Raw genomic sequence first — 18,793 nt, 5'->3', positions numbered from 1 at the left:
CCCAACATGGATCGTTACTCATGATATAAATGTCCCAACCTGGATAGTTACTCGTGATATAAATGTCCCAACCTGGATCGTTACTCATGATATAAATGTCCCAACCTGGATTGTTACTCGTGATATAAATGTCCCAACCTGGATTGTTACTCGTGATATAAATGTCCCAACCTGGATCGTTACTCATGATATAAATGTCCCAACCTGGATTGTTACTCGTGATATAAATGTCCCAACGTGGATCGTTTCTCATGATATAAATGTCCCAACCTGGATTGTTACTCGTGATATTAATGTCCCAACCTGGATTGTTACTCGTGATATAAATGTCCCAACCTGGATTGTTACTCGTGATATTAATGTCCCAACCTGGATTGTTACTCGTGATATAAATGTCCCAACCTGGATCGTTACTCGTGATATTAATGTCCCAACGTTGATCGTTACTCATGATATAAATGTCCCAACATGGATCGTTACTCATGATATAAATGTCCCAACATGGATCGTTACTCGTGATATTAATGTCCCAACGTTGATCGTTACTCATGATGTCAATGTCCCAACCTGGGATATATGAATGTCCTAACGTGGATTGTTGCTCACATCAAGGTACCAATGTCCCCTGATTGAGACGCAATTTGCTGTACTGAGGTGCGGCACTTCGGCATGCAAGGAGTAAATAAGTGTGTCCTCGTGTCCACGCTAAACATTGATTTGTCAGCAACTTGTCAGTGCTCAAGGTGTTTAACGTGTTACACGTCTACGACACGTAGTGATGCAAGTCCTAGACGTTTACCATTTTGGTGAAACCCGGGTATGGAGCTGATAAACCTAGAAATATAATTGGGGCGACTCGGGTTGAAGCGCACGATCGTAGGTTTCTGTCGTTCCCAAGGGACGCAACTCTGTACAGCAAATATCGACGCCTCGGACGACGGGGCCACACGTATCTCCCCTCCCCCACCTCCACCCTACCCCCTTTAAAACCCTTCACTCGCTCTCAGCATGTATCGTGTGGACATTATATTATCCCGATGGTAAAACATCCCACAGTATCAGCATGTGCATATACGCTCTACCACTCAACCTTATGACACACCCTTTAAGTTGTTAATTGTATTTGCCAACCCTTGAAACCAGTCATAAACAATCTTGACACTTATGATAAAACCTATACAGGGCCTCCGGTGATAATAAATACAAAACACCAGGTACCAATTTATTCACTTGATGATACAGAACCCACGTCTTTCCACTCCACACATTTCTCCTATTTCATTGCCCACTTCTGATGTCCCCCGCCGTGATATTGCTGGAATATTGCTAAAAGCGGCGTAAAACCATACTCACTCACTCTTATTTCATTGGTTTGTCCCCGAAGCGCGATTCAAGGACACCCGTGAAAGAACCTAAACAGGGCCCCACTGGTTCGCCTCGTCACGGTACGGGGCGCTCACCGCAAGCGAGAGGAGTCACTGTTGTACATTTCACCTGAGCGGATTCACATGCGGCTAAAGACGTAAGAGGAGACAACTCTACATTCGCACCAGTAAGTGACATTGTTCAATTCACCATTCCTATTAACTCCATGTGTCGTACTGTGAGCTGGGTGCATGCATTGAATAGTGGCACTCAGGTGCTCGGTGACAGTGAGGGGGGATGTTTCCCCGACACCACGTGACCGTAAGGCAAGCAATGCCCTGGGTCACGCTGAATCAGGTCAGCTGTTATGTGGTATATTCAGACGGATATCTGCTGCAAGCGGTCACCGACAGTTAACTTCAAGAAAATGTACCCTGTATAAAACACTTTAACAATAATATATTAATTTACACTCATGCGCAGGTAATGCAACAACTTTAAACCCCGTTAATATCTCCTTACATTAAGCGTGCAAAACGTATTCAAGACTTTTGTTCTGGATATATGGAATTAAATAGAATATAAAAAAATACACTTTAGCCATGAATTATTCATCCATATTCACTAACAGGAAAGATGTATACCACAGCACATACGATTTGTGAATTTATTCAAGCGTAATGATGTCAATGTATATATTACTTATTTATAGTGATACATGACACTGTATCAACAATATATAAATCATACACGTAGGTAATACATATGTATACCATAGGATATTCATCGTGAAAGGTATTTAATTCTAAAAGTCAATGCCAGACAATATTTAATCTCGATTATCTTCCGAAATAAATTCCAGTGGACGTTATCGGGAAAATAGTGGTGAAAATTATATGAACGGATCGCTGAATATCAATGACACCAGGTGTTCGCGAAAGGGGTAAACATGTCCGACTACCCACCACTCACATTCAAGACAGGTGAATATTTAATCCCCAATCGATTCCTCTATACGAGTACTTGATAAATGCAGCCCTTCATATACAGTCAAGTCCCATTAATCCGACATTGTTGGTTGCATATGATTACGTCTGATCAACGAGTATGTCGGATAAACGAAATTAGGTAGTATATACGTTCGTGATAAAAAATTGGACAACTACGTGTACTATCGCAGTCATTAAGTTTGTTTCAATAGGGAGAACGGGAGCATGGATATACATACATATACTGGCGTTCACGTGGTACATATACTAGCACGTTTACCCCTATAACATATATGTACTTCACAAGCAAGCCTAGACAATTCGTGATTTACAACAAGCTCTACCTATTACCCTTTCGGCTTATTCAGCAAGTGAACGTCGGATTTTCATCACGATAGGCATGTCAGAGATACAAACAAGTACGTCGGTTTAACATGAAAGCTTTCGACATTTCTTCTGACACGTTCAGTAAACTACGGTTATAACGAATTCAAAGGGACTACTATTTTTAGTTCGTTATAACCGTAGTTCGTTATAAGCATATATACAGCATAACTACAGCAAATAGTCGGGACTAAAAAGTTAGTTCGTTATATCCGTCAGTTCGTTATAAGCGTGTTCGTTATAACCGTAGTTTACTGTAATAATACTGATAATGGCGAGGCTCTATTTTGTTTAGATAATAAAGAATAAGAACAAAGCAAATTCTGAAATACAATTGTCTTGTTTCTGTCTAAGTATGAAAAATGTCGAGAAAAAGAAAGTATACACTTCTGAACTGGATTTGACAATAAAATTACGAACGTCATCAAAACGTTACTAGGCTGGAAACAGGCGTGGAAACACTGCAAGGTCCAGAACTCAACTATGATCCCCGTATCAAACATATCACCATCGAATAACATACGGAGTTTTTGGTTGGTTGACTTGAATTAATGTCGGCCTAGCTTGTACATGTTTAACCACTGGATTTTAGATATCGTGGATGTATAGTGAACATTTACTATGCATCGATGAGCGAGTTTTAAATTCTAAAATAAAATAAAATATTTAAATGAAAATATATAAAATGAAATGAAATGATATGATATGATATGATATGATATGATATGATATGATATGATATGATATGATATAAAATAAAATAAAATATAAAAAGAAATAAAAAAAATAATATAATACAATATAATATAATATAATAGAGAATAAAATAATATAAAATAATATAAAATGAAATAAAATAAAATATATATAGACAATGATATGCCCTAACAGTAAAATATATTAGTTATAGAGCTTTTTTAATTTTCTTCAAACAGTGAGAAAGCCCAGGATGAATAAACCGGTTATTCACTCAGTGCGTCGTCTTAATGCACGTCACGTGACGACGTTTGACAGTATCACATCCCTGAGACAACTGGCTCACCCATGCGTGTCGGTACATAGCCGGGGGTTACAGCGAGGTCACTGCTGTACACGAGTGTGTAAAACACCGCCATAAAATTGTGTAGAATCTAGCTTTATCGAAACGACACATATGACGAGTGCGTGTGGCAAGATTTCTTCACACATGGAAGTCTCTGGACGATAACGAAAACAACAGAAAATTGTTCACACGACCCACAAAGCGTGCTGCCCTAGAAACTGCTACTTGATGCTAATGTACGTAATATTATACATGTAGTCTGAAATAAAAATAATTTCAGATTATTTTGTTACAATCGTCTTTAAATAGATAATAGAAAGAGCCCTGAGTGTATCTCTACTTTCAGAATGTCATGAAATTCAAATTTCCCAAACTGATGTAGACTTGCTTAGGCTTTGAGGGGTATTTTTGATTTCACAATGACACTGATTAGGGTCCTTTAACAGTCCACTGTGATGCAGATGCAATATTAATGACTTGAGTGTACCACCATTCCAACAATCAAGCTGTTTCTTGGTCTGTAGTAGGGACTATAGCTATACGTGTGCTAGACTAACATCTAGTCTCTGAATTGAACATATTTTACAGAAAAAAACAGTTGTTAAATTATAGTTATAAAATACAATAAACATGAGCCCAGAGACTTTCTTCATTTTCAGATACGACAGTAATCTAGACTTGCCAAACATTATAGACCTGGATGGGCTGTATTGGATATATTTGTTTCAGGGTCTGTATGACAGACTATACGTGTGCGACCAATCTGAATCTCAAAACATATTCGTGATGCGGTAAATACGAATAAATTTAAACCGATGAGGTTAAAACTTATTTTACTGTCTTATAATGATTTATAAACACATGCTCATGATATAGTCGGAATCGTACAAACGACTCTGTTTTTGGAGGGGTAACTGAATATGGAAAGGGCTTTGTCGCTTTTATTTTAATTAATACATTCCTCTAAAAAGTTCACGAGTACATAAAAATCTACTATCATGTCAGAGAGTACAAAACGTCAATCCTTATAAATAGTTGGCCTACCACCACTTTTGTTGCATATAATTTGCTGTGTAACTATCACATTAATAAATGTTGAATACATTTATAATAAATGAGATTAATGTTATTGTTGTGTACAAAACAATAATTAAATTTTGAATACATAGCTTATACATTTAGTGTTGTATTCTGGTAGACTTTTTTCAGATCCAGGTGGTTAATGAAGGACTCATGTCGTTGTTTATACAGCTAATATTACGTAAGGTCAACCGCTGCCCAGGGCCGTTTCATCAGATAAGGGGGATATGGTACATGTCTTATCGGGAGGTAAATATGGCGGACACAACAAAGGGTCTATTTTCCGTGGGGTAGACTGTCATGGCTGGGGGGAAGCGCAGGTCCAGCCTACCCCCGGGCAACAGAAATAACAGACTGAGGGTAGGTTGCAAGTACTGCGTGTGCACCAACAGGCGATGTCAGTGGCGTACAACTCAGGTCTTGCACAGGCGTGATATATTCTGGGGTTTACATTGCAGAGAGGTAGGTCATATTTAAAGGTATATCTTTGTGATTTGATACTTTGTATTTTTCCGTAATAATAATATTATAAGGTTTTGTTTTCATTTGAATATATTATAATATTATTGGCAGCTGAAAATGATTCTCAAGCTGATTTTATATGGGCATCGATTGTTCATTACGTGTGATGGGTACCCTTTCGATACAATTTACTATGGTATTTTATATTAGTGAAAGATAGATAATTGTTCACTAAGATGTAAACATATTGTTACGTTATAGCCATTTTGCTTTGAGGAAAAATACTTTTGAAATTTGCTTCAATAATAATTACAGTTCTAAGTATTCTATGCTTACACGATTACCCTTTTCGCTAGCAAGTGCTTTTCAGACTTCCAATCATAAGGTTAACCACTATTTAGGCTTTTATCCCCAGTGTACCGTATTTCCTCTATTAGACGCCCGGGATTCTATTTATTTCGTACAAGACTTTGACCCGGCGTCAATTAGAGGCCCGGCGTCTATTGGAGGCCCGGCTTCTATGAATACCCCCATTTCACTATGACCACGAATGTCCCGAATCGTCACGAAATTGAAATATTTTGAGTCCTCATTATGGATTTTAGGTCCCAAAAAGGGATCATTAATTGTATCAATTGATCGACCCGGCGTCTATTAGAGGCCCGGCTTCTATTTTTTGCACTGAACAGTTGACCCGGTTTCTATTAGAGGCCCGGCGTCTAATAGAGGAAATACGGTAATCTGTTTCGTCAGATAATCGAGACTTACGTTGTTTTAACTTTACAACGGGTTATACAAAGTAATTCAGTTTCAGGAATATGATGTTCCATAGGACAGTAAACTACGTTTATAACGATCATGCTTATAACGAAGTGATGGATATAACGAACTGTTGTTTTTGGTCCCGGTCATTTGCGGTATGCTTTAGATTAAACGCTTATAACGAACTCCGTCTATTGTTCCTTTTGTGTTCGTTATAACCGTAGTTAACTGTATACACATGTAGAAATGCAGTGACACACCGATATCTCCCTATATTGTTTAAAGCGAATATACTAAATGGTCAAGTGTCGGATGTCCGTTTGTCTCGAACCATGAAATCTGTAAATATTTAATGCTCCGCGGGGCATCCAGTTAACGAATTTTCGCTGTAGAACGAAATGTTTGTATAATAATCTTTTTTCAGAAAAGTATTTCGTGTATTAAGCTTTACTGCGAATTGAGATGTCAATAAATGTAGCGTTACCTAACATGTAAACAACCTTATTTGGAAACTCTTTGAGAAATTGATAATGACTATGATGATGGTTATAATTGAGGATGTATTCGACTTGACTGTTGCTCAGGCACTACATAGTAACAATTTGCCTAATGTATGTAAAGAAAAGCGAACAAACCCTTTACTTAATCATCCGGAATCTCTGCTGAAGGCACATCCCGTTGTACGACTGCGACTATATGATAAGGGGGCGGTCGGGTAGCCTAGTGGTTAAAGCGTTCGCTCGTCACGCCGAAGACCCGGGTTCTGAATGTGTGAAGCCCATTTCTGGTGTCCTCTACCGTGATATTGCTGGAATATTGCTAAAAGCGGCGTAAAACCATACTCACTCACTCATTATATCATAAGCATGTGTTTATGAATCATTATCACGTAGTGATTTTGCCAGGTGTTCGCGAAAAGGTGTGCGTGTCCTTCAACACCGGTGGCACCCGTAACAAAGTGTTTAACTAAATATCCGGGATAGAATTAGTTATCAGCAACCAATGCCGGTCGTAAGACGTAACTAACGGGATCAGATGGTAAGGCTCGCTTGATTGATGGATGCATATAGTCGTATCCCAATTGCGAAGATCGATGCTCATGATGTCAGTCACTGGTCTAGACTCGATTATTTGGAGACCGCCTTCATATAACTGGAATAGTGCGGCGTTAAACAACAAACAAACCTATAACAAACCGGAAACATAAGAGTCAAATTGGTCAAATTTAAAAAAAAATGTAACAAATATTTTTGTGTGGTCCCGACAGCAACCTGAGTGGCACTAGTTTAGTCAAATATTGACTCGGTTTTCACGAACAACGGATAAATCGATATATACTACTCCTAAGAAGTTAAGGAGCACCCGCTCTTCCCCTTTGACTATAGGCCAAGACAGAGTAACTTAAGTCACATGAAAAAATTGGCTGTTCTTTGACTTCTTTTGATTGGATTATATTTTCGAAGGACCTCATCCTTTGTGCCTGTGTTTTGGTGAATATATTGCGTCAATAACAAAATCATTTTCAGAGAGGTATTTCGTGCACGTGTTCTAGTTTAAGACCACAGCACGTGACACTATAAAAATTAACAATATAGTTTGTACTAAAAGATGTATCAATCCAGTTCACAGATTACCACGCATGGGCAGTTAATGCAGGGCTAATTTCAACAAAAAGAAGATGTTAGCAGCTTTCCTCGAGTTGTCCCAGATGTGGCAATGCGCCATCATCGGCGTCACAGCGGGGCTCTTCACCCTGTGGTGGACACGCCCTTTCCCAAGACTACCCCCGGGGCCCAGGGGCCTTCCGTTACTCGGCAGCCTTCTAGGTAAGGGTAGTTCATGTCCAATTGCTTAGTTTGACCACTGATGTCGTCGAGTCGAACCCCGGACCTTCCGCTCTCCTGGCGGACGCTCTACCACTACACCACGGAGGCGGTCGGCTCATATATGAGGATCTCGGGGCATAGATGGCAACAGATGCCCAGTCCCCAATGCTTGTCGTGAGAGCCAACTAAGTAGGATCGTACCCATGAAGCTCCAGGTTACTCAAAAGGCCTCCAGGAACCCATGCTGATAGGCGACTATGCTTGTCGTATAAAGAGGCGACTAACGGGATCGGGTGGTCAGGCTCGCTGACTTGGTTGATGCATGTCATCGTATCCCAATTCCGTAGATCGATGCTCATGATGTCAATCACAGACTTGATTATTTACAGCCCGCCGTCTGGAATATTGCTGAGTGCGGCGTTAAACAACAAACACACAAACAAACAAACAAACAATCGGATAGGATCGGTCTATCACAATATCGGACTGAGTGTGTGCCGACAGCGTGGGTCGTTGCTCATAGTGTCAACCACTGGTTTGGATGTTTACAGGCAGCCGTGACATAGCTGGAATATTGCTGACAGTGGCGTTTCACACCATTCAGTCACTTTATATCTTTGTGTATACGGTAGAGGGTCATGATGCTTTTCATTTTCCCTGAAATATTATTATAACTTAATTAACGTGTAGTATTATAATATTGATATATTGTCAGGTTTTACAAACCGTTTTCACAGGTAATTAATTACCCAAGAGAACATTGAGGAACAAAGCACGAAAGCCTAATGATGTTTTGGTAAAAATATTTCAATGGAAATTTCTCGTTATTTCAATTATTTTCTCGAAATTTCGAGTTTAATGTCGTTATTTCGAATATTTTCTCCTTATTTCAAGTATGTTTTTAAGAAATCAAAATTTCGAACTTTTGCTCGTTACATTCATTATTTTCTTGTAATTTCGATGCTCTTGTTTTTTTCAAGTTTATTTAAAAAACTCGAAATTCCTATTTTTTTCTTGTTATTTCAATTATTTTTTCGTTGCTTCGATTACTTTTCTCGAAGTTTCAGGTTTTTCAAAATAAACTTGAAATAGCGAGAAAATAATTGAAGGATAGAGAAAAAACCCTCGGAGTAGCGAGAAAATAATCGAATGTACGAGAAAAAAAATCGAAATTTCGAGCTTTTGAGATAATAACATGAGCGAACCCGAAAACTTCGAGAAAATAATTGAATTAACGAGAATTTTATAAAAAAAATATATACATAAATTAATGCTACCAAAGTTGAACCACAAGGCTTTCGTAGGGAAGCAGTTGCAATAACAACTGCAGCAAATACAGTATTTCATTGTGTGTATTTCAGCAACTTCATGTATCGTCCATGCGGCCGATGATAAAGACTTCTTCAACAACGAATCTACAGTTATCAGTGCTATTGACAATTGCATCTTGTTTATTTTCGCAGATTTAAAAGATGATACCCTTGAGACGCTGTATGAGTGGGCAAGATATTTTGGACCCTACATGACGGTTTACAAAGGTATTGTCAGAGATAAAAGAATATATCTAATACTTTAAATGCCACCATTCATAATACTATGGTAACAATACTTATGGTTCTCTTCAATATCAAACACATATTCGGTCCGTGAAGATCCGGGGTAGAATAGGTCTTCAGCAACCCATGCCTGCTGTAAAAGGCGACTATGCTTGTCGTAAGAGGCGACTAACGGGATCAGGTGGTCAGGCTCGCTGACCTGCTTGATGCATGTCATCGTATCCCAATTGCGTGGATCGATACTCATGTTGTCAATCACTGGATTGTCTGGTCCAGACTCGATTACTTACAGACCACCGTCATATAGCTGGAATATTGCTGAGTGCGGCTTTAAACAACAAATAAATAAACAAACAAACAAACAAACAAGCAACAATTGAATAATTGTATAGGATATGAAATTCGAGTTGTTTCTTGGGCTCTGCTTTCAGCAGACATTATATATGTCATATTGCATTATTTACAGGCGTATCCAATCATAATCTAACAATATAATCAACAAACAAACAAACACATGTTCGAGAATTCAGTGATCGTGGGTTGGAATCACACATTTCCTTCATAATGCTTCTCAGTCGGTACAGTAGGCACACCCCGGTGTATATCCCCTGACATACCCGATATAACTGATATACCACTGTTCAAAGCGTCGTTTAACTCACTCACTCACTCGTATGTTCTTATTCATCAACGGCTTTGTGGATATACATTTCAAGTGAACAAAATAAAATTAGGGATCATAATATCATGGGGGATACTATTTTGTAGTGAAGACCGAGCACACATCTTCATAAAAATATTCCAAAAGTATTCCTCATCCCTAACGCTTCGTGTTAAGTACATATAGGAATGGAACCTGTCAATGTGAATATTGATATTTGAAACTGTCATTCATGAGACTAGTAAAGTGAATAATATGTATACATTTTACAAATGTTTCATCATAAAATTTTAACGAACTCAATGGGACTACTAATTTTAGTTCGTTATAACCGTAGTTAGTTATAAGTACATATACAGCATGACTACAGCAAGTAGTCGGGACTAAAAAGTTAGTTCGCTATATCCGTCAGTTCGTTATAAGCGTGTTCGTTATAACCGTAGTTTACTGTATATATATAATGTTTGTTACCCTGTTTGCAGGCCGTGTTGCTACCATGTATCTCAACACCAGGCAGGCCGTGGATGAAGCATTCGTCAAGCAACAGTCTGCCTTCACAGCGCGACCACAATCTTACTCAGGTGAGAGTTTTGCCACAGAGTTTGTACATGACGGATAAAGCACGACTCCGAGGTTATGGTCGAGGACGTAAGACCGAGGCAAAAGGGTAGCCGAAAAAGTCATGCCATCAGAACTTGAACGTTCCCTCACCACTTGTCCCGGTGCCTCCGTGACAAAACAGTGGGTTACAAAACCTATCGCAGGTTCGATTCCCGTCATCCATAATAGAATAGTTTCATTTCTTGTCTTCGATCAGGGAACAATTGACGTTTGAAACACTCCAAATTCCATCTGCTACTCAAATCATCAGGTCTTACTAGCAAAAAATAAAACCTTATACCAGGTCTTACTAGGAAAAAGTAAAACCTCATTCCAGGTCTTACTAGGAAAAAGTAAAACCTCATTCCAGATCTTACTAGGAAAAAGTAAAACCTCATTCCAGATCTTACTAGAAAAAGTAAAACCGCATTCCAGGTTTTACTAGGAAAAGGTTAAACCTCATGCCAGGTCTTACTAGGAAAAAGTAAAACCTCAATCCAAATCTTACTAGGAAAAAGTAAAACCTCATACCTGGTCTTACTAGGAAAAAGTAAAACCTCAACCTGGTCTTACTAGGAAAAAGTAAAACCTCCCAAGAGGTTATTACGAGATAGGAAGATACCTACAATACATTAGGCACAAGTGGCAGTAGGTTTATATAGTTAGCGCCGCTCCACATGAAGTCGAAATCAGGGATCTAAATGAAATATTGTTCTAAGCTGCGTTAATCCGAACTCAGTCACTTCTTTGTATAATTTTGACTGACATATTATGTTGCAGTTAAACAGATGACCTGTGGTCAGAAGGGCATCCTGTTCTCAGACTACACGCCCACACTGCAGCACCAGCGGAAGGTGACAAGTATGGCACTCAGGTGTGGTAACATGCCTGCTCGGCAGATGTCTTTATCTTAACGTTCATACTCTGAAATGATATAGGTGAAACAAAACAGGGACACGGGTAACCTGGTCGTATAAGGCGCCGCAATTCGCTGTGCAGAGTTGCGACCCCTGGGCACGCCAGAAGCCCATGGTTATGGGCTCAGATCCCGGTTTGCCCTGATTATGTTTCTAGGTTTGTCAGCACCATACCCGTGCTCGTGGGTTACGCCCAAATGGTAAACGTCTGAGACTTGTATCACTTCTAGATTTCCTCCCACATTAAGTTGACACGCCGTGGACAGCCTCCGTGGTCTAGTGGTAGAGCGTCCGCCGGGAGAGCTTCATAGCCCGACGGTGTGCCTTTTTCGTCATGCTATCAAACGCTAGGCCTGGATATGTGGCACAAAACAACATTCACTCTCTTCGTTGCAACAGTAGTAGAAGAAGCAGTAAATGTAGTTTTTATTATTATTATTATTATTATTATTATTATTATTAGGTCCTACACGTTCTTGTCGGGTTTCCATCTTGAGGACAAGATCCACCAGTCTGTGACGAAGGCGATGGAGCTGCTGAAGACGGAGAAGACGGCGGTGGATCCCCTGCCCTACTTGTCCCTCATCGACGTGAACATCATGTGTGGTGTCTGCTTCGACAAGACGTGAGTGTGACGTCTAGCACTGGGCTTCGTCTTCAGTTAACTTATTGTAGAGTCATAAGGCATTTCAGCGATGGTGAGGATCGTTGCGCGCGTTTTTCAGCACCTGTACTGATGTCCCGTTAATTGAAGGACTGTATGACGGACCTGTAGTGACGTTTATTGTAAGATTGTGTGCAGCAGTTGTAATAATGCCATGTTTATTGTAGGCATGATATAGGCAGCAACGACTTCAGAAAGTTTATGGCGCTCCTGGACGACTACAGCAAGCTGACGGGATCTTTTTTCTGGGAGGATATTATCCCGCCTCTGAAGTGGCTACCAACACCAAGATTTAATAAGATGCTCACGACCGTCAAGAAATTAAAGAATTACATTGAAAAGAGAGTCGAGATGCATAAAGAAACATTTAACCCAGGTAAGACCGCCCATTAGTTTATACTTACATTCTGACTTCCTGCACGTACATTACATGTTTTTGTTGGTATCTTGAAACAAAGACTTAGTATTACTAATCGTATTGTATGCAAGTAAAATCTCTGTGAATCTTAACCCGTACCTGCAAAGAGAACTATAATTCTCGGAAGCGGTGCATCGATGTTATGTTTCTTGTGTAGCAGGGCGTGGAGTCGTCCCACAGATGACATCCTTACGTTGTCAGCTTGCTGACGGGGTTAACCTCTTTGGTCATATGGACAAGGCGTCCAACCTCTGATCAGAAGGTCCGTGGTTCGAATTCCATCACGGGACTCGGATATTTTATGGCCGCTACATTGGCGCCCAACGTGGGGCTGAGCACGTTCATATTAAATTTGAGCAAGATAAGTCTCAGTGCCCTACTATGCGGCCCGGGACGTGCTTTCTGTTGACAGGGAAGTAAGTAGCAGGGCGTGAAGTCCTCCCACAGATGACATCCTTACCTTGTCAGCTTGCTGACGGGGTTAACCTCTTTTGTCATGTGGACAAGGCGTCCGACTTCTGATCAGAAGGTCCGTGGTTCACCTTCCATCACGGGACTCGGAGATTTTATGGCCGCTACACTTGTAGGACTGTGTGCAGCTATTATAGCAGTGCTAATGGATTAACTTGGGGTCGGGTTGGTTTATTGAAGGGAATTATCTTTCTTTAAAGGTGCTTATTGACTGATATCGCCCCACGCCATGATATGGTTAGCATTGTGGTACATGTGAAGTAAAACCATACTTACTAACTTACTCACTCACTTGGCTGTTCCTATCTGTAATGTGAATACATTCACACGTTTGTAGGTATGAGTTTATGTGTTATTAAGCTGGACCCGACAAATACCACAGTACAATATGTGGGTTCGCATAAGATCAGGTATTAGCGGAAATATAAATTTCCAGAACGATGTTCATCAATGTATCATTGTTTTACTGTAGAGAACATACGGGATGTGTTAGACGCCATCTTGTTGTCCCAGCTTGAAGATGAGGAGGAGGAAGTGGAAGTATCTCAGCGTCTGACAGATGATCACGTGGTGCATACGATACTGGACATGTTCAATGGTGAGTCAACGAAGTGCCACATATCTTAATGATGGTTATCGGTGTTTGGGATTAACGTGAGTGAGTGAGTGAGTTGTGTTTAACGCCGCTTTTAACAGTATTCCAGTTATATCGCGGCGTGTCAGCTTAATGTGGGAGGAAAGCCCGAAGTGATGCAGGTCTCAGACGTTTATCACTTCGGTGAAACCCACGAGCACGGGTATGGTGCTGACACATAGAAACATAATCGGATTCGAAACCACAATCATAGGTTTCTGACGTGTCCAAGGGACGCAACTCTGCTCGGCGAATCGCGGCGCCTTAGACGACTGGGCCTCCCGTGCCCCCTGGGATTAACGGAAGGGGCTGTTTTACTCATGTTTACCTGCAGTAACGAACGCGGTGTGGAAAGCTTACAAAAACATATAACAGTGCATGTAGTTAGTGAGGTTGTAGCATCCAACAAATCTTGGTCTAGGCGCACTTGATTATACCTCAGGGTTTGTTTGTTTGTTGGTGTTGTTGTTTAACGCCGCACTCAGCAATATTCCTGCTATATGACAGTCATCGAAAAAGAATTGAGAAGGACTTGACAATCCAGTGATTGCATCATGAGCATCGATCTACACAATTAGGATTCGATGACATGCATTAAACAAGTCAGCGAACCTAGTCACCTCTTACGACAAGCATGTGTTGCTGAAGACCTGTTCTACCCCGGATCTTCACTGGTTTATGCCCCAGAGACCGATCATTTCATATTCTAGGGAGAGAAGGTGTCTGGAATCATAAGTTTGTTATAAAGACAGAATATGTTTTGGCCACTGCTTTAAGACATAATAATCTTTTTGTGCAAGGAGGAAACAAACAATTGTATTTTTCACAACACATTTTTTAGCAGGACATCAATCATGTCCTCGAACAGTTTCTTTGCCTACCGTTTTCGCGAATTGGGTTTCAGTGATCCATTCATATAATTTTCACCTCTGTTTTGCCTTTACCCCCATAAATCTTGTACGCGAGAAAATTATTCTCTGGCTTTGACGTTTTATATTTTGTAATATACGAGGCAAAATAAATTATTTTTTTCAACAATATCGACGTGAAATTAAGCCTCATGGTTTAAATCGACAATGTACCTACCGATCGAGTAATAGAAGTATACTAGCACATGAAAGAAAAAAGAAAGCGTAGTCAATGGGTCGTGATGATATTAATGCATCATTCTTAATAGTTGCGATTACTATTTACATAACTGAAACGTAAAAGTCACACCGATCTCCCTATTAACAGCCCGTGAAGATCCGGGGTAGAATAGGTCTTCAGCAACCCATGCTTGCCGTAAAAGGCGACTATGCTTGTCGCAAGAGGCGGTTAACGGGATCGGGTGGTCAGGCTCGCTGACTTGGTTGATGCATGTCATCGATCCCAATTGCGTGGATCGATGCTCATGATGTCAATCACTGGATTGTCTGGCTCAGACTCGATTGTTTACACAGACCGCCGTCATATTGCTGTAATATTTCTGAGTGCGGCGTTAAACAACAAACCAACCAACCCTGTTGCATCTACCATAACAAAACAATGAGGGCATAGTTGACTTTCAACTTCTTTCAGTGCGTGGTTTCAACAGAGCTGTTTGTATCTTTATCAAACAAGTCAAATCGTCAGTCAAGTCTGTCTTAACTGATATTTTGTTGTTTATTTGTTTGTTGTTTAACGCCGCACTCCGCAACATTTCAGCTATGTCAAAATATCGAGTCTGGACCAGACAATCCAGTGATTGATACTTTGGGCAATAATCAACGCCGTTGGAGTACAATGACACTCAATCAACCAAGTGACCGCCTCCGTGGCCAAGTGGTAGAGCGTCCGCCCGGAGAGCGGAAGGTCGGGGGTTCGATCCCCGGCCGCGTCATACCAAAATACGTTAAAATATGGTACTTGTTGTTACCCTGTCTGGCGCTCGGCATAAAGGGGCTAAAACAAGAACTGGTCGGCTCGGAGTCAGTATACTGTGTCTGAGTGGGGTATTCATGTTAAACTGCGGCATGGTATCTCAGTGAGCTCGCACTATAAATCGGCATCAGTCCAGACTAGTACAAGCAGCCACACACACACGCACACGTACATGCACGTCGCTATGTAAGTGCAACAATCTTAAACCCCATTTCACCTCACCTCACCTATCAGCCAAGTCTCTGAGCCCGTCCATCCGATCCATTTAGTCGCCTCATAGACCATCAGAAGGTTACGGAGACCCTTTCTAACCAGGAATCACTGACAGCACAGCTTCTGAAGTGTCATTTGAAGATATATAACACGTTTTATTACCACCATACATGGTACAGGTGAAAAATTTCAACACTCACAAATATGTCTCTTCTCTCTGCTCTAGCGGGTAACGATCCTGTCCGATTGACGTTGTCGTGGACGTTGCTGTATCTGGCTGTTCACCAGGACGTTCAGGAGAAGGTCCATCAGGAACTGGACGAGGTGCTAGGTATGGGACCGCTGACCAATTCCAGTGTTTTGCTTGAACTTCAGTTTCGAAGATAGAAAGTGGAATATTGCAAAAACGCATGGATCACTAAGCTATTTCATATGTGCTTATCAAATTGATTGCTTATTTGCATAGTTTAGACATTATGGACTGAAAGTAGAGCCTAATAAACCCAATGTCTTTCGGACAACCGAAAAGACATCACAATACCCGTAATTATTTTTCTGGCATTTGATGTCTATTCTCAAAGTAAACTACGGTTATTACGAACTCAAAGGAACCACTATCTTGACTTCGTTATGACCGTTTTTCGTTGTATATGATAAAATATACAGCAATTGCCGCTACAAAAAAATACAAATCGTTATATCTGTCAGTTCGTTATAAACGTGTTCGTTATAAACATAGTTTACTGTTTTTCGCTACCGACCATATGTTTTGGTGAAAGTATGCGTCATAAAAGCGTTTTTATCCGCATATTTTTGAAATAATGTCTTTGTTTCCAGAGTCCCGGTGCATGGCCAACCTTGTAGACCGCCCCTATCTGTGCTACCTCCAAGCTGTGATATACGAGAGCATGAGGCTTAGCACTGTCGTTCCTTTCGGACTACCCCACAGGGCTATAACAGACGCTACAATAGGTATGCAATGTTCGACATTTACGCTGGTCCATTGGCCCCGGGCTCGTGCGTTTTCTCAGGGACCAGTGGAATGCATTAAATGGTGGTACGCCGGTATAGGGGTATTTTGTAGTAGATGTTGTTTATTTCTCAATTTGAAATATGTCGCAAAGTTAACCTGCATTATTTTTAAACTTAGTTTTTAAACATCTAACTTACAGAACAAAAGACTGCGGACAACTACCTATTTATAGTAATTCATAGTAATTCATAGTAGTTCATAGCAATTCATGGAACTTGCATGTCTGTTCCAATTTTAATGGGGGCACGAGTGGCCCAGTCATCTAAGATTGTGCAGAGTTGCAACCCTTGGTCGTGCCAGAATCCGATGATCGTTGGTTAGAATCACTCAGTCTGGTTGTGTTTATTGGTATGTCGGTATCACCTTTCAGATGATAGGTGTATCTATAAATATTTTATGTGTGGATCAGCAGTACTCCATAATCAGAGTTCTCTCCCTTCTGTACTTTTCACTACAGCTTATATTCCGGACTAGTACAAGCACACATACACACGCGCGCGCACGCACGCACGCACAGACACACTATAAGCTGACATGTCGAAATACTTTACACCACGTAACCACGTTTATCATATAATGGGTAGGTTTCTTGGCAGGATAAAGCCAACAGACATGCAAATATCTCTACTTTCACTGTTTATAAACAAACATGGCGTCGCCCTCGTCACTCGGCGATCGAGTCAGAATTAACCATCGGGAATCTGGATAAACTACAGGGATAATTGCTATCATTATCTAAAGAACAGTCTAATATACTGAAAATCAGTGTCTAACTGTGACGTAGCTAAGGCATTTTATAACTTTGGCAACTTTGGAGATATAAAGTTCGAAACAATTTTGCGAGGGCACGAGGCCTCGCCAAGGCTCGCTAAATACAATGTTTATTCCTAATGCAGGATATTTACCATCCCCAAACGCAGTCGTGTGATAACCTCTATATATTTGCTAATTAAGTCTCTGACGGTGTTTCTGCAGGGCCATATGATGTTCCCAAGAACTCAAACGTCCTGATAAACCACTGGGCCATCCACCACGACCCAGACCATTGGGAGGACCCGGAGACTTTCAAACCAGAACGGTTCCTGACGGAGGAAGGGAAGGTGAAGACCAACCTCACTCACTTTCTCCCCTTCGCTGTCGGACGCAGAGCATGTTTGGGGGAGCACGTGGCCAAGCCAGAGCTCCACCTCGTCCTAGCCGGACTACTGAAGAACTTCCACATATCCCCAGAAGATGGTGTTGAGCCAAGGCTGGACCCTATCTTCAAGGCAGAGAAAAATATGCCGAGAGACTATAAACTTATTTTCAAGATAAGATCATAACATATCCTGAGGTTTCAATGGATCTTGCCACGCATGAATTTGTGCTTCACTTTGACAGGTTTATATCAACGTATACATTATGCAACTGATTCACTCATGACATTTTGTATTTATATATTTTCAAGCCCGTACTCATTTCTTGAATAAATATTTTTTCAAAGAGTTTTGACTTTTTAGGTTCTTTAAGATCCTTCAGACGACATTATATTGGCGTGTATCCTTAAGGTAAATGTAGTTTTTTCATATACAATAAATATAACGTACCATACAAGGAAACGCTGACGCAGTGATCTTCACATCCTCGATTATCAAGGGTATTTTATTTCCATTCATCCAAGTCTTTTTTTTCAAACGTCACGTCGCCATCTCTACATGACTTGTCACTGACTCGGCACATGATTTATGTCGCTCACAAGTGTAATTTCATTGGACGGCTATTTTAAGCCTGAATATAGCTTGAAGGCACTGATCCTCGGGGCACATTAGCTATTG

General features: G+C 40.6%; 1 protein-coding gene across 2 annotated transcripts; it reads left to right on the top strand.

The window, feature by feature from the left end:
• Positions 1 to 1,045: 1,045 nt before the first annotated feature.
• Positions 1,046 to 18,463, top strand: LOC124122034 (cytochrome P450 1A5-like). 2 transcript variants are annotated; one of them, XM_046485194.2, is made up of 11 exons: positions 1,046 to 1,552; positions 7,707 to 7,910; positions 9,374 to 9,448; positions 10,610 to 10,708; positions 11,508 to 11,601; positions 12,108 to 12,269; positions 12,476 to 12,684; positions 13,670 to 13,795; positions 16,173 to 16,277; positions 16,784 to 16,918; positions 17,955 to 18,463. In XM_046485194.2, exons 2-11 carry the CDS (start codon positions 7,763 to 7,765, stop codon positions 18,299 to 18,301), a joined length of 1,500 nt encoding a protein of 499 aa, XP_046341150.2. In that variant the 5' UTR covers positions 1,046 to 1,552; positions 7,707 to 7,762; the 3' UTR covers positions 18,302 to 18,463. The 2 variants fall into 2 exon arrangements, with proteins under 2 accessions (XP_046341150.2, XP_046341152.2); XM_046485196.2 differs by lacking the exon at positions 1,046 to 1,552 and adding an exon at positions 4,975 to 5,322.
• Positions 18,464 to 18,793: the final 330 nt, after the last annotated feature.

Source organism: Haliotis rufescens, unplaced genomic scaffold (genome assembly GCF_023055435.1).
Source record: "Haliotis rufescens isolate VD_foot unplaced genomic scaffold, xgHalRufe1.0.p SCAF_76, whole genome shotgun sequence".
NCBI lineage: Eukaryota > Metazoa > Mollusca > Gastropoda > Lepetellida > Haliotidae > Haliotis > Haliotis rufescens.
The sequence above is the reverse complement of the archived record's forward strand: the minus strand, read 5'-3'. Positions and strand labels throughout refer to the sequence as shown.

Excerpts from the sequence above, each read along its gene's own strand:
- LOC124122034 (XM_046485194.2), top strand. The coding sequence starts at position 7,763 with ATGTTAGCAGCTTTCCTCGAGTTGTCCCAGATGTGGCAATGCGCCATC. Across the intron at positions 9,449-10,609 it reads CTACATGACGGTTTACAAAG|GCCGTGTTGCTACCATGTAT; the intron begins GTATTGTCAGAG and ends CCCTGTTTGCAG. Across the intron at positions 12,685-13,669 it reads TAAAGAAACATTTAACCCAG|AGAACATACGGGATGTGTTA; the intron begins GTAAGACCGCCC and ends GTTTTACTGTAG.